At 35.1% G+C, this 24,352-nt stretch overlaps 1 protein-coding gene across 12 annotated transcripts in view; it reads left to right on the top strand.

The window, feature by feature from the left end:
- Nucleotides 1–24,352, top strand: part of LOC123312276 (F-actin-monooxygenase Mical) — a 112,287-nt gene that overhangs the window by 35,097 nt on the left and 52,838 nt on the right. For all 12 annotated transcript variants that reach the window (XM_044896677.1, XM_044896628.1, XM_044896682.1 and 9 more), the window contains 7 exons: nt 9,803–10,205; nt 13,131–13,374; nt 14,874–15,232; nt 18,133–18,461; nt 21,302–21,573; nt 21,629–21,850; nt 23,125–23,252. In XM_044896677.1, the coding sequence (XP_044752612.1) occupies nt 9,837–10,205; nt 13,131–13,374; nt 14,874–15,232; nt 18,133–18,461; nt 21,302–21,573; nt 21,629–21,850; nt 23,125–23,252 (1,923 nt within the window). In that variant the 5' untranslated portion in view covers nt 9,803–9,836. The remainder of the gene's footprint in view (nt 1–9,802; nt 10,206–13,130; nt 13,375–14,873; nt 15,233–18,132; nt 18,462–21,301; nt 21,574–21,628; nt 21,851–23,124; nt 23,253–24,352) is intronic.

Raw genomic sequence — 24,352 nt, forward strand, 5'->3', positions numbered from 1 at the left:
ACCCCTTAGCCTCAACCAACAGCTCACGGAAAATCAAATCTTCACAGTCTTAATTTTTATGAATCTTGTGGTTATCAAGAAATCAACGAAAGAATAAAACAAAATATTAAATTTTGATGCCAAAAAATTGGTACCTACCATCAGTATTTCTATTTCAAATTATTGGTTAAAAAAGTATTAATAAAATTTTTTTGAAAGGCTCTTTTTCCGTTCTATAATAATTACAACGAAACTAGAGAAAACAAGATCATTGTGAAATTCTATTATCTATAGATGTTTTGAAAGAACTAGCGAAGAAGCAATATAGAGCATACAATTTGTAACGAAGAAGACACTGATTTATTCAAGTAAAATATTTTGATAGAAGAGTGTCTTCTGGTTATACCGGAAACAGTCAGCTACCTCAATATCTCAAATGGCACTCCTCTATCGATTATATTATAGATACAAATACTCTGAAACTAAATGTAGGGTGCGGAATTCAATTTAAAACATTAAATTATCTCAAGAATCATGATTGTACTTTAGAAATAATGTTTCAAATAATATTTTGTTTTGAACTTGTTTCATCGGATTTCAAATTCAAAATATATTTATAAAGTATTCACTGAAAAATAAACGAGCGAAGGAAATCTGAGAGGAGCTGAAACATCTAAATGCAACTGAAGACCGGTTTCGGGATCATTGTCCACTCATCAGTATACCGTAGCCTTTAAATATTCCAACCAGAGTATGGGGTCTCAAGCGAAACCGGGCTACATTAATTGAAATGACATGAAATTAATAAAAAAATGGTCATTATTTTTAATTCTTCCCAACCCTTTAAATGAAATTTAGTTCAATATTTTAAATCCGATGAAAAAAATTATTAGTTATTACTTGTCGTAAGAATGGAAATAACTTTCCATTTATTATCAAGTTGACCTCGAAATAACCTCGAAGTTAAGGTTAAGAATATATGTTCACTTTCTGTCCCCTTAAATGAATACCGAGATGAATACTCGAAATACCAATTACCCTTTTTATTAAACTCATCGAGTACACAGCTGTATATCCACTCAACTAACAATTTTTATTTGAAACATTTTTTTCTATAGTACACAGTTTCCGAGATGATTTACTGTCCTACGTAAAATGTTCTGTATACGGTTTCAGTTTAGACATTTTAGGTCTAGCTTATGAGACATCTTCCGACCGCCATTATTATCATTTGATTTTCTGAACTTGACAATGCAGTGACCTTGAAGCTGACTTTTGTAATTAGAGTTTGACCTCGGAAAAAGGTAGACGATAAACAAATTACACTGTGAGAAATACCGCAATCCAACAGGTAAAATTTTCAAATGGGAGGGGAACTCAGGAATTATAGTATACATAATATAAACCTACAGACTAAAATGGCACTTCAAATCCCTAAGGCGTTGCGCAAAGTTGAAACTGTTTTTCATTGTAACATTTACTAACCATCTTTTACGTCAGTCATTATAAGAACTCCTGTGCGTATTTTGAAAATTAAAAAGAATTTCTTAAGGTACAGATTGACGTAAAATTTCCAATCGAACGAGTTCCGATATCATAACTCCAATTCTGGACAACTTGCGCTATTCTATAGATACCTTGTCCATCCGAAAATAGAATGCCGATCGGTTTGCTGCATCGAAATATAAGGTATGCATTTCCGCCAAGGCGACCTTCGATTCTCGATTTGAAATGTCCCCTTTAGTTATGTCACTGAATATCTCTCGTCGGGAGATGCCATTGCATTTCCACAAGATTGATTGCCTTCAGTGAGCAAAGCGAATGCGGACCAGAAGATATCTGTCAATTATGCAGGATATGGATAAACGACGGTTTTGTAAAATCTTTTTGCGCGCTTTTTCAGTGTCGCTTGTTTAGCATATTGATTCATGAAATGTCAAAATTATTAATCGCAAAGTCAAATTTTAATTTTTTTTCTATGTTTTCCGGAAGTAACAAAATAATCAAGCAGTTCAAAATGCTTCGTTCCCCTTATTTCAAGTTTTTCTTTGATAATTCTGAAAATTTCCATTTTAGATATAGGGTTTATTTAGATAACCCCCCTCTTTTTCTCTTTTCCTAAGTAGAATCGAATAAAACAATAAAAAATATAGGTTGTAAATTGAAAATCTTGATCATCTTCTCATAATCATTCTGCACATTTTCGGAACAAACAGCAATCAGTGATATTTATAATACTACATAATAGAAAAATTAAAAACGGTAATGATTTTATTGAAAAAAAACTTACCCGGCAGAAATATTTCAAAAAGTGTGACCTCCCGTTTTCAACATTTTTTTCATTAGCATCCCAATAACTCATAAATTGTTGAGATATTACCCTAGGTGTGGCATATTGTTGAAAATGCCATCAAATCATCTAACTAACGATACAAAGATATATTGGGTGTGCCCTTTGAAATAAGTACTGTAAGTTGAAGAGGTCTGAAAATGTTTTAGGGACAAAGTTCATTCTCGAAAACCTCAACATGCAAAGTTTCAAAAAAGTTATTCATAAACGTCTAATAGGCCATCGCGGTGAATGACCTTGTATAGGTAGGTACTAGTATATGCGACTGGAATACATATGTAAAAAAAACATAAGGTTTATGTTAACTGAAGCAGCGGTCTGAAAGAAATCTCCGACTACGTCACTGAGTTTCACACAAACAAGTGATTGCACAGGCTATCCCAAATTACTTGGTTTTGGCTGTTTCTTGAATTTCTTGACTAGATAGGTGAAAACGTTGAAAGGAGTCCTGGGCTCGATTTTCTTATATCTCCAAGGCAAAATCAGCATAAAAGTGAAATTATCACTAACTGTTGAGTCTCACCATAGACATAGAGACATAGACTGAGCAATGTCAGCATGAAATTGGCTTTTTATAGAAAGAGAGAAATGATCGTCGGGCATTTACCTGTCTCTTTTTTATTCACATAGAGGTGAGTGTGGACCAATCGAAATTCTAGAAAAAGACAACTGCATGCCCGACGTGCGTTTCTCTCTGTCAGTCTAGACTTAGACAGTCTCTATGTCTATGAGTCTCACATACATTATTCTATGAATGAAGTGGACATAGAATACTTCAATACATTGTAAAAGTCATAGAATGAGATGAATTTTCATAATTTTTTGCTCTTGATTATTTCCAAAAAGAAGCATTGCCATAGATTTGGGCAATCTGTGGATGGGAATCCATGGTCCTATTGTCAATCGTTTGGATATTTTCGTAAGGGGATATGTAAAAATAAAATTTTCAAGACTGCAGTCACAATTAGCGTTGATTTAGAGCAGAGTCAGAAACGCTATCAGAGACATTTTCCGCGTTATGGTAATGAATACAGTGAATTCTGTTAGAAAAAGATAAGAACTTCCCATTTTTAATGGATTTTGAAAATTGAATGAATTCATTACTGAATACCAAGCCTTTTCTTTTGCCTTTATTGTATTACCATCAGTCATTTTATTTTCAATTTTGTGTCACAAATCATACTGTAGTTAGCAAAAAACTCTTTTCTTCTGTTGAGAAGTCGAGTTCCCTTTGTAGATTACCACCACCTGCTTGGCAATCATTCACCATATTCGTACTAACAAGGGCAATAAGGACATTTTCTTCATGTCCCTCTTCAACATTAGTAAAACAAATTCACACAAGACCTTACAAAGAAAGTGTTGTATTTATATAAACTTAGGTACCTTTTATTTGACAATCATTATCATTATCAATATTAATGCTAATTCAACAACAAGAAGTTGGTACTCTTTGATAATATTATAATAATATCCTTGACACTGACTGACAGGACAATAAAGTTATGTAAATGAAATGACAACGATCATCGGCAACCGACCAACCAATGAAATGCCTTTATTGGACTAGGTTGAAGTTGCACCAAAATAAAAAACTGAAATAATATCACTAGATATAAAAACTTAAGGGCCCCTTACTTAAGATTCTGTTAAGCCACAGTCGTGCAACTGGCAATAAAATTAAGCGTCCATTAACTTTAAACGAGGCTTAGTTAAGTACTCCTTTTAAGGGGGATTGGTGCAAACGGGCCTTATAGATGTTTCAGCTAACAAATGAAGTTGTAATTCGTATGATAGCGATGGAGATTTATTGGGAGAGGACATTTTTGTGGCCAATGGTTCCATTGAATTCTATCTAAAATGGGAATTTCACTAAAATTTTCGCACATACATTACAAGAAGTAATATATCGACATATATGCATTTTTGAAAAGCTTTTTATTTTTGTATAACATGAGATCAAAAAAAGATACCATCCGTATTTGAATTAAAGAAGTTATTTTTTTCCACTTCAGGAGATAAAAAACATGTTGAATACAGTGTAGTATTCCCAATGAAAAAATGTCTGTAGAAAGTATTCATCGTTTTAAGATATTTTCGAAAATAAAAAAGTTTACACATTTTCGAAACCGACAAAATAATAAAATTAGGTTATATCTTCAAGAGAAATATCGTTGAACGGTTTCCTCTAATGGACTTTTCACGAAAATCGAGCCCAGGGTTGCTTTCAACGTTTTCACCTATCTATCTAGTCTGGAAGTACCAGAAACAGCCAAAATCAAGCAATCTGGGATACCCTGTACAATGTTACATTTATTTTTCGATATAACTGAAACTTCACGAAATAAAGGCTCCCATTCAAACAGCCGAAAAATGACTTTTCACTTATAACTTGATAACAAAATAGATAGAGGGTTGTGGTTTGGAAAGTTAACCATCTTTTTAAAATCGAATTTTGCCCATCCTGTATGGATCCAATATAATTGAAATTCAGAAAATAGTTGTGGAGTGCCGATACAAAAGTTCTCAGAAACTATCGGCCAGATGACTCTGAAATTGCGTGAACCTTCAGAACTTTATTTTTAATAAACAAAACATTTTCTGTTTTGTTCCTGGCTTCCAATTCATTATCAATGATTCTAGCCATTTTCATACTAAAATATTTCGATTCACGATCAAGATATACCCTCACACAGATGTTATTTCATGCAACGATTGTGATTCTGTGTTCAACTAATTAACTCTCGATACAAACGAGGATCAGTAGAAACGGTGTTCTATATTACTTTTCGATGTTTACATTTTTATAAGTTAATGCGGTTTCGGCATCACGGTAAAGTAGGTCATAATTTGGGATTAATTAATTATCCATGCTAATATGAAAAATATAAATATTGATTGGCGTCTTTTTGAAAACGTTCACAAGCTAGGTACTATAGATACATTCGAAAATTCACAGCATAGTGTGGGGAGCCCAAGAGGGGAATAATCTTCCAACTGAATAAATTTAATAAAAACTGAAAGAGTATCAAGTTGATACTCTTTGGTCTAATGGTACGACATTCCTAGGCAAGAGGGGATCATTGGCTGTGGGATTCCAGAACCCTGCATCACGCCCAGTTCGAAGAATAATATTTGGCAAGGTTCTGTTATCTCCGATTCTATCCGCAATCAAATTAAGATCATTTTAATTCTATATTAATTCATCTCGACATGTTAATTTTCAATTCCGCAGAAGAATGTTTGCTAATGTGAGTCATGCATATCTACTAATGGACAGGCTCGAAATTTTCCAAACTACACACTGCGTTTCGTGATGCGGAAATCGTAATTATCGGGCTTTGGCTCTCAAATTAATTCGAGCAGACGTTTCGTTTTAATTTCGAGCATTATGGAGTTTTATCTATAGACATGCGGTTTTGGTTAGTTAACTCCTTAATTTCTTTCATTATGCTGATCAATTCTCGTAATAACGCTAGGAAAATGAATTGGATATTTTCGTTAACAAATATTTTTCATTTTCTACGGCTGTTTTCATTCAACTGTTTGTATTAAAAGCAACGAACATACTTGAATTAGTCTTCATTTGTAGGCAGTTTCCAAAAATGTTTCAGACATTTTGTAGAAATTTATAAAATGGTTATTTTACTTTACTCGTTAACGTTTAAGACTGGATCTATGTCCGGTTTCAATATGTTCACCCTATTGAAATACAGAGTGATTAAAGTGTGATGCACAAAATTCATATCCTAGGTATTTACTATTTGGTAGAAAAATGCAGGTAAATTTTTATTTGTTCATGTATAATCGGGGAGTTTGTCAAACATCCTTTATGAAGAAATGTATAGAACTTTAGTGAGTGAGGATGATAAGGTCATTGATGTTCCGTTTCAAGGAAGAGTGGAAAATTACACATTCCAATTCATCCGTTTTTCCATTCTATCTTGAAACTGACCATCAATGCCAAAAGTTCTATACATACAAAATTGTATTCTTTCTATCCCTTTTAAGGCTCGGTACTTTCACCTTCGAATAAATCTGAAGGATACCTTATTTCGGTGCTTTCACATGAAATTATTTGACCAATAACAATTCTATAAAAACACGGTATACTACCTTTCACTGATTAATGTACAATAAGACACTGCATTGTAGAAATTGTCTTAATTCCAACTTGAATGCAAATATTTCGAGAAAATTACACAAAGAATAACCGTACTTCAAGAATCTAAAAAATTCAACCAATAATTATGTACCAACATTCGATCTATGACAAATCAACTTTTAGTCTTAAGTTTCAATGACAGATTCATTCGATAAATAATACTATCTAGAAGTGAAAAGACAGCATTTTTACCTATCCTAAGAATAAGACTTATCTATAGAATAAATTTAGTTATTCGCAGATTCGCAGCTGAAAGTACCGGGCTAAAGTCATTTAAGTATCGGCACATGCACCATTTTGCAACTCACGCAACTTCCTTTGATATTCGGTTGATTCGTGTGTTTTGGGACGGTCCTGTAACTTGGGACGATTACACCTCTTGCAGATTTCTATGTTTCTTACCATTTATGACGGAACGAACCGACTTAAGATTGTCTAGCGTCTCTTCGGTTAGTTCAACAATTAATTCCTGTTCGTCATGGCCAGTGAGTTTGAATTGACGCGAAAAATTAACGAATTCAGCAGAGTAAAAGCTTCCCTTATACTTTCTAGTGCCTTGTACATACGTTTCACTATTTGCATGTGTAATTTTTGTTTCTAGATACATGGGATATTGGGATATTAGATATGTCATAAAAAAGGTTTTTTACAAATCAAACGGCCATACGGATCTCATTCATTTATTTTGTTGTCTCATAGGGTGACTTATTAGGACAAGCGGCGCGGCGCATTGGCAGCAGGAAATATGTCGATTTTTCTCAGGATATTATTATTTACGATATTTTCACTAAGATATCACCAAAGAAATGAAATAGGGGTTTATCATTTGATTTTCTTATCGAATTTCAACGAATCATAATTTTTTCAATCTATACACCGTCCCAACTCACCTACATATGATAGTTGATGAATCAATGGATTTTAACTTGTGTCCCAAATGGGTGGGTGACTTTGGACAAGTATATATATATTTTATTTATATCCGAATTCTGAAGCATTGTCTATCTCGTAATCAATAGTCTGAGTCATTGAGCATATTTAAACCTCTTTTTCAGATAAAAATAGTTCTCAGTTTTTATAATAAAATATGACAAGTCGAAGTTAAGAATTTTGATTTCCTCTTGAGGTTTCTCAAACGTGTTCATTACGTTAAAGAAAGGGAGATCTAGAGCGCCTAGGCAACAAATCTACTTGATCGTCTTCAAAAGGCAACAACGTTATTGAGTGTTTTTCTCTAACCCCTTAGCCGCAACTTTTCTGTTTATGGTATAAAAAAGAAAAATCTGTAATAGTGACAGACTCTTTGAGTGTTTTAACCTCCCTGAGAGATATTTACACAAGCGACCCTATCACCCAGAAGATACAATCCGTGTCTGCAGAACTGCGAATGAAAAATTGTGAAGTAGAATTAATCTGGGTACCAAGCCATGTCGGAAATAAAAGGTAACGAGGTAGTTGATCGAGCAGCCAAAACCGCTGCTGCCTTAAATGAGAAAGATGTGAAGACTATAAAGATCACTGACTTGATTAACTTGGTAAAGCAGTGCATTTCCTCCGAATGGCAGAGAGCATGGAGCAGTTGCAACGCAAAGCTAAAGCCTTTTAAGAAAGATGTTCGGACACCTTATATATCTGTTACATTGCCTAGACTTGATATGATAAGAATACATCGCTTGCGTATAGGTCATACAGCCCTTACTCACTTGTACATTTTTAAAAAGGAAGAAAGACCAAAGTGTGAATTATGCAACATAGACCTTAGCACCTTCCATATTTTATATGAGTGTCCTAAATACACGAGTGAACGTTCACTGCACAACATAACAGATGAGCCTAATTTACATGAAGAAGAAAGTATTCGGGACACTATTGAATTTCTGAAGACCATTCGTGTATACCACAAACTATGAAAATCATAGACGTCTTGTAATTTTCTTGCTGGTTTATTTGATTGTTCTCTTTTGACTGTTTGTTTGTCTCTTCACTTATTCTTGCATTCGTCACAAATTGTCCATATACATTTATTTTTGTCTATTTTGTAAAGTAAATCTTAGGCTAATGACCATAGCAGTCGATGCCTATACAAAAAAAAAAAAATGTTTCAATTTGCAAAACGGAAATTATGGAAAGGGTTGTAGAAAAAGACTCAATTAAATCCCCAGAAAATAAGGGCAATTAAAAATCAATTGACGGGCTTCAGCATTTTCACACTCATGCCCAAACTTATGAACTGCAGTATGACTCTCGCAACTTAGGTGCTCAAACCACAGCTCGAAACGTACAATGAAAACTTCAATCAAGGGCCTCTCAAGCTGATGGATTCAAAGGCAAATTTCAAAACAACCTATTCAGCCCAGGCAAATTAGGGTTTTGATTACTAAAAATTGCTTACAAGGCTGGAATATCAATAAAGGGAAGTTTGCACTTAATATAGAAGAGATAATTTTACCTCGGAAAGTCAATGACATGAATGAATATTTGTTCTTTAATTAAAATTTTTTTCAATTTTTTTTCAGTTTGACGAATAAAATTTTTTTGACTTTCCCAGATGACGAACTGATCGAATTGAATTATAATGAAAACCCCATATAAATTTGTGGTTTCTGACGTAAGATATTCATTTTCTCTTTTTTAACTGACCACTAAAACGATGTAGACCTCTCTTAACTTTTGAACACCAAGAAACTTCGAAATTGTTTCCTTTGTTTGGTTTTTTGCAGTTTTCACTCAGAAGAAAGCATTTTTTGTCAAGGATTTGTTTCTGAAATCTTTTGTAGAAGAAGAAACAACTTTTCAAATGACATCAAAATATAACATTGTTACATTCTTCTGAAAAAAGACTAATGAAATATGAGTAAAACAGATGAAAATTAATCGAAGATAGCCAAAACCAAAGCTCCAGAGCTAAGCTTACTCTTTGACAAAAAAAAACGGATTGAAATAAATCGGAAGTGCACCGGCAACGTAGCATAGTGTTGACAACATAAAGTGTCAGAAATCGCTTGGTTTTGTGCTAATACCAAGATGGGTAAAGTTGGCATGACTAATCTGCCGTTGATGACGTCATTCCATACTTCCCGAAAACAGACCATATAAATAAATTTAGGGTAGTTTCATGGATTCATTGGCTTGCTGACTACTTTTAGTTATAGAATAAGAATGATTTTACCTGATAATTCCTATGCAGGTATTCAGAGTATGCATTTTGAATTAATCTCAATGTTTTGTGAAAATATTTTCTATATAATAAAGAAGAATCTCCGAGATCCCACATATATCGCCAGCTAAATTTGTTCTTTTTGTTGCAGAACCTGCCGTTGAAAAATTAACATCACATCCACGATGTTTCACGGGGACACGCGCACTACCGGCACCTCGAAGGCCGGTACCACCATCAGCCAGGCTCAAGCCCTCGAGTACTTTGAACAATTCATGGGTGCTACCACGCTGAAAAACATTTTAGGTTACTTTAGGACGATGTGCGAACTGATCCACCTGAAACCGACCTACCTTCCACTTTTCTATCCGAAACTGAAGGCTATGCTGAACGGTTGGAAGGCGAAAGCCATATGGAAGAAGTTGGACTCTAGGGCTAATCACAAATGTTACGGCAAAGGTAAAATTGGCGAGAAGACGAGAGTGCTGGTGATAGGAGGCGGACCTTGCGGCTTGAGGACAGCGATCGAGGCCCAGCTGTTAGGTTGTAAAGTTGTAAGTATGAATATTCGAAATAAAAATTATAGGGCACTTGCAGTGACATTATCCGTCAGTTGTCAAAATAAGGTGATGGAGGACAAAAAGTTGATTAAGTCGTGGTTTATAAGAGAACGTCTAAATACTTCTCAATTAAACAGGTCGATACTTGATAAAAAGTCCACAATTAAACTACCAATAAAATTCTCGATTTTCACTAGGACGAGTACATGAAACACTACACGTGTTTCGCTATAACGATAGCATTCGTCAGTACCGATAAAACGAAGCAATAACTTCGTAGCAGGTGCTGTGAGTTTAGCCACCCCGGTCTGTTAAATTTGCACCTCAGATTAAACCAAACCCGCCTGTCAGAGTTCCCTCACCGTTCCGGAAATAGTTTGAATGGACCCTGGAAAGACGAAATAGGGAAGGGGTAACGATCCCGTCCTCCGCGAGTTATCACCAAAGAGTATCAACTGTTGTTACTCTTTGTTATCACCCTACTGGAAGTAGTTTGACTGGCGGTGCGAAAGCCTGTGGAAGACCAAACCGTAAAATCCTATCGATTTTAACATATTCCGACTTGTAAAACTGTAACCAAGGCTGAAAGTCTTGGTTCTGGCTGACTAACGATTCCCCTCTTCTTTTCGTTCAATGCACTCTGATTTGGACTATGGTTTTGACTTTCACGCCTACACCCTATACAGGGTGATTCACAAAGACCGTTCGTTAGAATGTTTCAATGAAAGACCCGTGATAAACACTTGAAATTTTATAGTTAATCTTTGTTAAGAGAAATGAATTCTTGGAAAAGAATTTGTTCGACGTCCGGTTTTACCGGAAATGATACCAACTTTCATTTTCTTAAATTTAATACCCAGATGAAAAAATTATGCTTTTTTTATAGCAATCCAGTGGCGTACTTTGTTTTTTTCCAACAGGTTTATTTTCTGAGCTATAGCATGAAGTTGTGTTTTTTCATGATATCTGAACGAACCTGAGTCGAAGTATGATAAAAAATGGCAATTTTTTCTAAGTCATTTTAAACTACTGTTTTCATAAGAAAAAACACAACTTTATGTTATAGCTCAGCAAATAAATCTGTTAGAAAAAACCATAGTACGCCACTGGATTGTTATAAAAGAAGTGTCTACATATTGTTTTCATTTCAACATCCCAGCACAAACAGGAACGGAGATAATGTCCAAATTTGAAATCGCCCAAATTTCAATTTTGGCCTATAACTCGAAAACAAAAGGAGATGGGGGAGTGTTGTTGATGGCGTTATTATTTTCTCGAAAAAAGACGAACATGTGCCATTCATTTTCCTCTATCTCGTTGAGTTAAAAAAGTTAAAGTTTAGGTATCACCAATTTTGTCTACCCTGTATATCAAAAATCGAATTTTTTTTTGGAATGTCTGTTGATGCAAAATTGAAATAAAAACGTGTCACTTTTTTGTTATTTGGAAGCGATGAGATATCAGAATCGAAAAGATTGGACGTCTCCACACATCAATGTGAAAAAATTAAAAAACATTGAGTCAAAGTAGCATGTGTTTTCTGAACCCAGGAAAGAAGTATAATGGCATGTTGTCTTCCAAGTTAATCAAAGACCAAAGAAAATAATAAATCAACTAAGTTCCTCCCAGTTTGTTCCCAAAGTATATTAGATTGTTATTTATTGTTGGTGCTCCTATCACCTGATAGCGAATACATAAAAAAAACTTGTAATTTATGATTTGGTGTAAAATTGCCTGCAGGAAGTATAGAATTAATCATGAATGGCTTATTTAGAAGATTATGCCATGAACAATAGCATCGGTATATAATTAATTGACCGCGAAAAAAAGATATTCCATGATTCAAATGAATATCCCTACTTGGAATAAATTCAACGATTAAACCGAGATATCGAATTTTTGGACTATTTTCGAATCTACTTTTAATTTAATTAAAGGGCAGCTCTGTAACCGTAATAGCTAGGGGAAAATGAATAATGTCCCAAATCCCATCCCTCTGCCTTCTTTAGTTTTCAAGTTATAAGTAAAAACTCATTTTTCGGCTCTTTGAACTGGTGCCTTTATTTTGTAAAGTTTCAGTTATATCGAAAAACAAATATACCATTCTACACTTTATTATGTAGAATGCAGTGGCGTATTAAAAGATTTTTTTTAGTCCGACATTTCGATGAGTAAAGTAATTTTCATTTTTTAAATATAAATCTAATTTTACTCATTTGTCGAGCATGTTCTCAAATATCCGGATTGAAAGTGATCTTCAGTCTTCCATAACCTGATACAACATTGGAGCATGATATTATCATGCTCATATTATCAATGGAAATAACCTGCCAACTTGACCGAACTAGTTTTTTTTTTAATTGGAAGTATAATTAGAGACACGACTAAATCATAAAGAAGGAATACAACTGAAATATGTGAAAACAACATTCGGTTTATATTCAAAAAAGGAAAGTTGCTATTATATCACTGAAGTGGTTGACTGAAAAAATCTTTGACTACGCCAACGCCACTGCATTCTACATGAAGAAGTATCTGTAACATTTGTTCTTCGATATCACTGGAACTTTACGAAATAGAGGCACCAATTCAAAGAGACAAAAAATGGAGTTTTTAATTATAACTTGAAAACAAAAGAAGATATAGGAATGCGGTTTTGGCCATTATCCATCCACCTTTTGAAAATAGAGGTCATAAACTTGCCATCCATTTTCCTCTAGGTCTTACGGTTACAGAGCTGCCATTCGGTCCCATCGAATTTTGCCCACCATATACATTCATTGAACGTTCAATATGGTATCCTGTGGAGAAGATGACTAATATCAGCATATCTCATCCTATAACTTTTTTGTTGTACGCCATCCGTGAATATAATATCTGTGCCATCGATCAGTGAAGTAATGATACTGTTTCTTCTAGGTAGTTGTGGAGAAGAGGGATCGTTTATCAAGAAATAATGTACTTCACCTGTGGCCTTTCGTAATTGAAGACTTGAGAGCATTAGGTGCTAAGAAATTTTTCGGAAAATTTTGTGCAGGAGCCATCGATCACATTAGTATAAGACAACTTCAGTGTATACTGCTCAAGGTAGCTTTAGTATTAGGAGTTGAAATTCACACAGAAGTCAGCTTCGAAAGTCTAGTCGAACCAAGTCAGGATGAAAGTAAGTTTTCTATTTTCATGTGATAATCTTCGTCTACCGTTTTTTTGCTCACCAGTTGGCGCCTTTGTAGAGTGAGGCCCTGAACATAGACAAACTAATGCAAGATTTGTTTATCTACGATGACGGGGACTTGTCATTTCACAGATCATAATATTGGAGAAATTGAATATATAAATATTTGGTTACTAATCAATATCTTGTTCGTAATGTGTGTAAGTCCTTTTCTGACAATGATTTGACTTCACTTCTTTTATAGCATTAAACACGTAATATCAATAAAAGTATTATAGATATATGAAGACCACAAACTTAATATTAATCATATAGTTGAGTCTATGATTTGGACCTCACGCTACACTAGCACATCTAGCGGCGAATTCACACGCGGTAGCCCTCATTATATTATGGTTGGACTGCGCGGGTCTTTGACTTCTTCAGGGTAAGCGAAATTTGATGCCTCAGCCCTATTATACGAAAATGCAACACGATGAAAAATATACTATCATATACTCACGAAATTTTCTTCTGAGACATAACCGTAATATTTAAGATCTTGATTTGTGAAGTGAAAAAGTTTTCTTATTCCTTCGAGGAATTATAAGCATTTGCTTATAATATAATAATATAATAATAATATAATAATAATTTTTCTTACATATTTATGTAAGAAAAATATTTTCATCAAAAATTCAACCTTCGCGATTCTACAAGCTGTTCTTAAGTAACAAATGGCAATAATTCGCCTCAAATCCAACTAAGATGTCTGAAACTGATTCTATTTTATTTACCTTTTTTGTAGATACTGGATCAGTTTCGTTTTGCATACTGAAGATAGCGCTGTTCATAAATTGACAGGTTCTTGTCAATTGATATTTGACAATACTTTGAATTTATTCGTAGGAATTAGGAATACGAATATGCTGTAGTTTTAAACAAATTGGTGTGCGAACATTCATTAGTTTTGTGAAATAGTGTAGAATTTCCATTTCTTCAACATGCTGTTTAGTATTCTGTGTAAACAATCAAGCACTGCAGCTTAGAAGTCGGCTTGTTGTTGGAATTCGAGACAAAACACACAGATACAGCTAGTAGTGTAAGAGACTTGATTTACTGATTAACGTCAATTTGTTTTCAATCGAGAATCCACTCATGATATGAACATTCAGATTATCATTCTCGCATCAAATTATGATCCATATCCATATTTCAATAAATCTCAATTTCTCGAAACATTCCCCTTAAAAAATCAAAAGTCTTCAACATATAATAATTCCTGGAGAAATCATGGAATGAAATTATCGGCCTGGGTGTATCTAGGTTTTTTGGGCTATCATTCTTGAAGAGGTTCATTCATGACTCATTAAATAGAGTGATGGTGCAAGCTGATAATAACATTTAGACACTGAACAACAAACTTGTGTTTGTTTAGAAGTCAAAGACACGCTAGGTCGCTCAACCATTTGAATAATCAACAAATCAACAAATTTGAATTTTTTCAGAAATTGGCTGGCGAGCGCAGGTGAAACCCTCAGATCATCCCGTATCACAATATGAATTTGACGTGATAATAGGTGCTGACGGCAAAAGGAACACTCTGACAGGATTCAAGAGGAAGGAATTTCGCGGTAAACTCGCTATAGCCATCACAGCCAACTTCATAAATAAGAGGACCGAGGCCGAGGCGAGGGTGGAAGAAATCAGCGGCGTAGCTTTCATTTTCAACCAAAAATTTTTTAAGGATCTCTACCACGAGACGGGCATCGATTTAGAAAATATAGTTTATTATAAGGACGAGACGCACTATTTCGTTATGACTGCCAAAAAGACAAGCCTGATAGAGAAGGGGGTGATATTACAGGTACGTTGAAATTTAATTTTTTAACCAGATTTGATTGAGAAATTAAATTGATCGTAATTCAGAGATGACCTGCTTTCTTTCTGCATTTTCAAAACTGTTTTTTATAAGGGAGCTTGTAAATTGATAGCCGAAGCTAGCAATCAGGCGAGACAATAGACAGTTGGCATATTACATGTTTTGGTCGACTTCTACATACATTTATGGAACTACTTAAATACTAGCGTGTTTACTGGGCACGGCTACGTCTCACTCTTAAAAGCACATAATTGATAATTTTATTGATATCCATATCACAACCACTATCCATTCTTGATTATCATGAAAAAAAAAATATCCAAACCACGTTTTTAATTCACTCGTAGAAAGAGATGGCGGATGTGTTTTAGTTTAGAAGCTTCATCTCTGTATTCAAAAAATGTTGGTATTGTTGCCTCAGGTGGTTTTTTCGGAATTCTTTACCTAATACAGATCTGGAAAATTATTTTTGGATTCTTCAAAACTCTTTGGGCAACATAAATAACTTTCAAACTAACCGTCCCTCGACATCTCTTCCCCACCTTACTTTTTAAAGTTCAGAAAATTCTTCGTTTCTGAGTTATGGGGTGGGGTCAAATTTTCGTTGGGACACCCTGTATAGAGAAGATAAGCCAATATATTCCCTTAATGACAGAAAATGAGCTACTCTTATGACATTCGAAAATGAAGCACCAGGCCAGTTTTTTTTCTACTATGATTAGACGGTGCAACTTAAGGTATGGTTTCATTTGTGCCACTTCCTGCAGACGCTGCATGCGTCCGACTCACAAGCGAAACCATAACTTACTCTGAATGAATCTGCTACCGTAGATAAGAAAAAAATCATAAAACACATTTACTGTAAAATTAAAATGAATCTTTCATGGAAGAACATCTTCATTCATTCCAAAATACAAACTTAATTTAGCGCAAATGTACGAATTTTGCCTCGTTGCCTGCGTTACATTTTCTTTGTTTTTTGGATTGAATAAAGATTTTCTAATTATTTTTTCTTACAGTGAATGTGTTATTATCAGAACAAAATTGTTGTGTACAATCAAGGAATTGTTAACATTGTTGTCTATGCTATCAGTTTTTTACACCATCATTCAGGAAAATGCACCCGTCTAATGAAGCAGCAAAAAATGGGTTATTTCTTTGCAAAAAAAATTGACATCACTCTGCAAAAATTAATGATGTCATTAGAAAAAAATTTGATGCCATATGGTGGTTAATTCAAGTCTAAGATTGACCTACCCGAACGTTTTGCTTGAAATTATTCAAGAGAGCACTTGTTCATTACTGTATACTTTTGTGCTACTCTTTCAAACTTAATGAAACTATTGAGTTGGCGTTCCGGATTGTTGTAGAAAATGCTAGGAATTTTTATTGAAAATGTTTCCATATTTAAAATAACGCTAGAGGTTAATGTCATTGCGAGGTTGACATATTTTCACTCTGTGATGCTGCTGAGCGTCACGCAACTCATAATTCTGCAACCTACTCATCAAAGAATTTTTTGAAGGCACGTTATATGCGTTGTAACTACAATTCATTCAAAAATTAACATTTGCATTCTTCAATCATTGTTCACAACAGATGAGCCAACAAGGAAATAAACTCCAATTTATGCCAATGGGCACGTTCCAGTAAAGGAGATATGGTCTGTTCGCCAAAGCTTTTGTTATTGATGTTAAGTGTGCCTTTTACAGTTCGTTAACCTACAAAGTTTCAATCCTATCCATGCAAATTCTTTTTTTTTTTTTTACTTTCGATTTGTTTTTTAAATTGACCAAGTATCTGATGAGGAATCGAGAAGAAGTGCATTTTTTTTTATTTGGAAAATCTTTCTCCTTAAATTTTTACAAAAATTTAATCGGCTGATACTGAATTGAATTGAAATTTTGTAGGGATTTGGGGTATAGTGAATTTCAACAGGCACATTTGGTATTAATGCTGACCTCTATATTTTAGATGGCTGTAAATGAATAGAATGAATTCAAGTGACGACTCCTTGTCGAAATATAATGTCAGTCTTTAATATATTTTTTTTGAGCATCTGCTGCTTAAGTACAGCTCCTTAAATATAGCACTTTTTTCTTGAAAAGTAGGAAACTGGCAGATATGAAATTGAGCAAACAATATGGTGGCGGGAGGGCAAGCAAAAAAAAAAATCAGATATCGATTGAAATTCAATCTGGGAGGAGTTTGCTGAAACTCTTTAGGGTTTTCACTTCCAGTCTGAAACAAATCAATAATTCTTGCACTTATTCGTCAGGGGAAAATCAGATAGAAAAAATTGTTGCCTGACAATTAAAAAAAAATTGAACTTTAAAATGATAACCTTGCAACGTTTCGAAGTCTATATAAAACTCCTTCATCAAACGAATTCTCAAAAACCTTTTGATAGTAGTTTCTGAATTGAGACACTTGAGAAACTATAATACTGAAGATTTTTAGGAATTCGTCTGATGAAAGTCAGATAGTTGAGAAGTGTAAACCGTAGTTCCCAAATTTTCAGAATAATCCTATGATCCTTTCTCCGTAAACGTCAAATAGAACACCCACCCTGGGAAACTTATTCTGAGAGAATTTTTAGTCGTAGAATCCAGTGACGCAGACCTTTTGTTTTCTGTTATATATGAAGCAAACATTTTTCTCAACGGAATATTCTGTATATTATTTTCTACATTCATTAGCTTGTAGTGAGCTTCCCAAAAATATATAATTATATTCAATTATTTTAAAAAACAAGCTCAGAATTTCAGAAATTTTCTGTTAACTCTGTAAATATGGATAGATCTCTTCCCATATAGTGTGCAGCGGTATTTTTCTCCTTTTCATCATCCTCTTCATCTCTAATAATATTGAATTAATTATTCTAGGACTTGGCCGAAACAGAAAGACTATTAGCTCCAGACAACGTTAACCGTGAGGCTCTCCTGAATTACGCCAAAGAAGCTGCAGATTTCAGCACAAATTACCAAATGTCCAACATGGAATTCGCGGTCAATCACTACGGTCAACCCGATGTTGCCATGTTCGATTTCACATCGATGTATGCTGCTGAGAACGCCTCGAAGGTACTGGAGAGGAACGGTTATCAACTCCTCATGATTCTAGTCGGCGACAGTTTATTGGAACCTTTTTGGCCCACTGGTTCTGGCTGTGCCAGAGGTTTTCTGTCGTCGTTGGACGCTGCGTGGGCAATACGGTAAATACAATATTCTCTTATATAAAAGAGTGTTCCTTTCTAATATGCCTAGAACTGGATAGAACAACAGCACCGCAATAGAAACGAATATTCAAACAATAATTTCGATTGTCGTGGTTTATTCAACCCCAGAAATCTAACATTAAAGTTTGTGTAGACGTTGAATATTCTATCAGCCTCACAGGACCGTTCCTGGTCTGTCCACCAGTGGCGTCTCGTGCTTGTTTGATCCGCGGAGAATAACATTTTGATGAGCAATTGATTCAAATGTTCTGTCAGTCAATATTTTATCAAGATAATAAATTTCTATCGTTTATATTTTCTATTTACTAATTACAAAGTCATCAAGTTTCCAAAATTTAAATTGTAATCAATGAACTCATTGTGGAAATCACCCCTCTCAGAAAGCGAATAAAATCGAAGTCGATACGAGAGAATGGGAGCTACCCCCTGTGAATTCGCCGCTAGATGTGCTAGTGTAGCGTGAGGTCCACATCATAGACTATAGATTAATATTAAGTTTATGGTCTCCATATATCTATTATACTTATATTGATACTACGTGTTTAATGCTATGGGAGAAGTGAAGCCAAATCGTTATCAGAAGGGGACTTACACACATGCGGGAACTAAAAATCCAAAAATGACTAACAAGATATTGATTAGTAAACAAATACCTATTTCTATATTCAATTTCTCCAATATTATGATCTGTGAATTCCCCGTCATCTTACACACAAATCTTGCATTAGTTTATCTATGTTCTATGTTCACTCTACAGAGGTGCCAACTGGTGAGCACAAAAACGGTAGACCTCATTGTTTCCGAACAGACTCCGTTGGCCCTCTTGAAGGCTTGAATATTGCCGGTCAGTCGGTTGAATTCTTACCTTGCTAGCTTATGAGAACTGTGAACCTACGATTGAGTTACGCTGTCAGCGGAACCAAATGCGAAATAGCCTCCCCTTATATGCAACATACATTGGAGGATAGCGCCACTGCCGCTCTAGATGTGATGCTTGATTTTCAAGAGCTTGAAACGGATTGTTTTCGTATGAATATCTAGTCCAGGCGTTCTATATTTTTTTTTATTTATGAAAATTATGATAGATTAGAAATGTATGTACAGGGTAGACAAGGGTTTACAAATTTTTTTATTAAATTTGTTTAATGTATTTGTCCAACGCGGTTATCTATGCACCCCCTTGGTATTGATGCAAGAATAAGGTCTATTTCTTCTTGAGTGATGCTATCCCAAGCTACCTGTACTTCATGTCTCAGAGCCGCCAAAGTCCGTGGGGGCTGAGGTAAATTTCCAAGCCTTCTACCTATGATGTCCCAAACTTGCTCTATGGGCGAAAGATCTGGGCGGCCATGGCAAAAGATTCACATGGGTCGCTTCAAAAAAGTTTAAACTAACTCTGGCAACATGAGGTCGAGCATTATATTACTGAAATATTGGAATCTCAAACCGGTTAAGGTAAGGGAGAACATATGGCTCCACTTTTTCTTGAAGGTAACGCAGCGCTGTCATGTTACCTCTAATAAAGACTAAACGATGACCCACTTCTATGTGCAATAGCACCCCATACCATAATGCCTACTGTCCGGTGGACATGACGCTCGACATCAAAATGAGGTTCACGTCTTTCTCCTCGACCTTCTTCGGCCATCATGTACATCCAACGAGAATCAAGATTCATCAGAAAAGACGACCTGATGTCATTCCACATTCCAATGTTGTCGATCTCTGCACCACTGTAATCGTTGCCGTCGATGCTCAACCGTAAGAGGTGGAGTCGATAATGCTGCAGTCCAAAAGACGGCGGTAAACCGTTCGAACAGTTACAGGATGGCCTTGTTCTCCTAACCACTCATCAGCCGAAGATCGAGTTGTCGCAAATCGGTCTCTAATGGCCAAAAGTTTTAGACGCCGATCTTGAACTTCATTTGTGCCCCTTCGACGTTCGGTGCCTACTCACAGAAACATTCGACAAGTCCTGTGACCGTACCTACTGAACTCGTAATGAATCATATAATATCCGCGGCGCTTGGGAATTATCTGTCCCATATTTCAAATTTCACTGAATTCCTTTCGAATTCCGGTGATGATAGCTTCGCCATCTTGATTGTTTTATATATTCGATTTTTGGTGAAATGATTTATTTTGATGAGTTGTTCTTCCTCATAAAAAAGGAACACCTTTGAAAACACTTTATACAGGCTGAGTCTTTGACTCGTATAAATATAAATATAAAGACTTTATCTGTGGCACTACACATCTGTGGGTCAAGAGTTGCATTCGGTCGAAGTACCCAATTGGCAGTTCTTGGAATTTCACAGATTTTTAATCAAATTCCTCGAAAACGGCGCAATACGAGAAAATATGAATAATACTTTTATTTCACAAAACGTTCAAATATCGATTAGAAAGCATAATTCAACTCAATTTCAAGAGGTGGGTTCTTTGAAATTTTGGTATTTTTATGGTAATAATGGGAAAACTGGAAGACGTGTGATATCTTGTGTTCGAAAAAGATTAATCGAATAAATGAAAAACTATATTTGGAAATTCACTTAATTCGATAAAACAGTTTTTGAGATCGAACTATAAATAACATTTTTTTTATGGTTTTTCAACTTATCCTTTAACCCGAGCCGATTTGGAAAAAATGGTAAATGAAAAAAGTGTTTCTTTTGAACCTCGAGAAACTACTGTTAAAATATTTGTACGAGTCAAAGACTCACCCTGTATACTGACAAATTCATTTTTATTCTGGTGCTGTTTATCAATTTGAAATCATTGCAACACTACCAAAATGCAATCGTTTTCTTGTGTAGGACCTGGAGTCTAGGAAAAGCGAGTCCTCTCGAAGTGCTGGCCGAACGAGAATCGACTTACAGACTGCTGGCCCAAACCACACCAGATAATTTGAATAAGGATTGGAAATCTTATACTTTGGATCCGTCCACAAGATATCCCAACTTGAACAGGGCAACAGTAACGCCCCATCAACTAGTCAGTTTGTATGATACAGATGATATCCAGAATATTGAAAAATTAGGACAGAACGTAGATAAAGTAACCAATATTTCAAGAAAGAGGAGGAGAGGTAAAGGATGTTTATTTTCACGATAGAATTGAACTAAGTTTGTCTTTTCTTTCAGAAATTGTAGATAGTGAAATTCTTATAGAATGGGTGAAACGTCAGGTGGAAAGTCATCCTAGTATCAAGATAACTGATCTCTCTTCAATTTTCCATTCAGGAAAAGTACTTTGTGCAATTATCAATCACTATCGACCCGATCTAATAGATTATTCTAGTATAGTAAACAACGAAGCAACACAAAACAATCAGCTAGCCATCGACGTTCTGGAGAAGGATATAGGTAAGAAATAAACTGGCTTTTTGTAGTAAGAACCCTACACCACTGAAAGTTTCTGGGCCAATGAAGGGAGCAAGTGTATTGGACGGGGACTGGTACCAAGCAGACCTTGTTATTCTTGCCCAATTCGTTTCAGGTTTCTTCGGCAGTACCATACCATCTTAGAATGGATAGTACGGGAGCTTAGTGCTTTAATCGCAGCCTGACTGTCAGAATGTTGCGCTACATCATATTTCTGACAGTTTCTTTCTCGGTTTTTAAAATCATATTATTATTATGTACAGGCTGGGCAAGTTTCGATGTTTTAGCACTACAGCTTTTAAACCAGTGGAGATAGACACAATCTGATACACCATTCTCGTTCACTTTTTCTGAGAAACTATCAAGAGTAGTAGTCATTTTTGGCCACCTTCTTTTGTTTTCGAGTTATAAGCGAAAATTGGAAAAATGGCGATTTCGAAATAAATTTATATCTCCTCTAATACTGATGATAGAGCTCTCAAATTAAAACATTATACAGACACTTTTTTAAGTAGAATACAGTGGTGTGCTTGCCTTTTTAGCAGGATTTTTAATTACGAAGCTATGTCCCAAATTAATGTTTTTTTAAATGGGTACACTAGATTTCTGTGCAATTCTTTGAAAGCTTAATTTTTACTGATTTCTAAAATATACAACATTATATGGTTTGTATCAATATAAATAATAGAAAATGGACAAAAACCTTTTTTCTCAATATTTCTATGGTTTCTACTTTTCATGAGCATAGAAAAATGTAGCTTTGTATGATTACCACGAGCGGTTATGATCTGCGGTTACTATGCAGCGATACTAGCCATCAATTTTAGAATAATTTTTCGTGTTTAATCTTAGTGTACCATCTAACAAATGGTGCCAGATAAAAGAGTGAATTATAGTGACTGCAACAAGACAGTGGCGAAAATAATTATTGTGGTCTCGTCGTTTTTGCAATAATATGGCCGATTTGATCACGTGTCGTGACGTAACCCAATCGACATTCCAGGTTACATATCACAACATTGTTATATGTGCTTCTAAACCGCCATGTTGAAGCAAAATTTCCAATTGTCGCCACTGTCTTCTTATAGTCACTGTGCAGTGACTTATATTTTAAAGTTAATCTATGATTCAGATTATCAAGATTCGTAGGTGCCCAATAGTTACTAGATGCGATTTATGATGGCACAAAAGGCGTTATTACTCAATTGATGAGTGCTACTCGAAATAATATGGGTAATAGAGCTATTCTATTCCAGGTATTTCTCCAATAATGACTGGTCAAGAGATCACATCAACCCAGGACAACCTAGCACTCACGGCATATCTCACCCAAATCTACGATGTGTTCAAGTCAGAAATTCCACACGTCAAGCATCCCAAACTGGTAAGATTCATCAGAACTGTTTCCAAAGGAGTTCGATCGGTAATTCGGTTAAAAAAATAAGGACTCGTTAATATGAAAATATCGAAATGAACAAACAATAACATGCTTTATTTAACTATTTGTTCGGAATGTTACAACGTATGGTGGTGGAATGTATTATTATTGTACACGTACTAACATCACTTGATTTTGCGTATCATTTAGATGCTGTAATAGAACGTTTATGTTTGAGTTTTCGGTTTTATCATGGTTTGTTAATGAAAAGAATAAATTTGTTTTACATTTCTTTAATTTTGTTCTAATTATGATCCACACAAAATGTTTGTAACGCGAAATACATGGGTATGGAGATTTGCATTATATTGAGATGATCTCTTTAAATCCGGAATCATACGTTTTTTGTGCTCATTGTTTCAAATCCCAGATGAAAAATGCTTACCCTCATCTGTGTATATGATGAACCGCTTTTGAAGGGAACTTCTTTGCAACGTTTCCTAGAACACCTGTTTCAAGACTTATTTTAGTATTATAAGAGCCGTAGTAGTAATATTCATGAATCAGATGCGCGCGCAGATTCAGTCTGTATCAAACAAGAATTATAAAGCGCGTCCCTCCAGGAGTGCGCATTAGAAGTTGACGGAGACAGTTGCAGGGTGTTTGGTAAACATACGGCGAAAATTTAAATGCGACTACTTTAAATATATTCAGTTTATTGATGAGTTTTGAAAATGCGCTTCATTTCATAGATACAGAGTTAAAAAAATTGCTACAACCATTTTCGATATTTTAGTATTAACGCTGGCTTGGTCGATGCTCGGACTAAAACCTCCTAGATTATTTTTTGTGTCTACTTCAGTGGGTGTAACTCAATTAGAAACGAAACTGCTTTGTGTGAAAAAGTTCGGCAGTCAATGATGAGAAGATTGAATGCTTGTCATTCTAATAATTTATTGTATATTCAATGTACTTCTTGGCGATAAAATGTTGTAACTCTCACAAATTTTCTTTACCCTATAAGTATATTTGAAAGGAAACGATTTTGCAAAAAACATCAAAGAACAAAATATTCTTCGAATAGTTTAGACCTAGATTCTAGGGGA

The sequence above is a fragment of the Coccinella septempunctata genome, chromosome 1 (genome assembly GCF_907165205.1).
Source record: "Coccinella septempunctata chromosome 1, icCocSept1.1, whole genome shotgun sequence".
Taxonomy (NCBI): Eukaryota; Metazoa; Arthropoda; class Insecta; order Coleoptera; family Coccinellidae; genus Coccinella; species Coccinella septempunctata.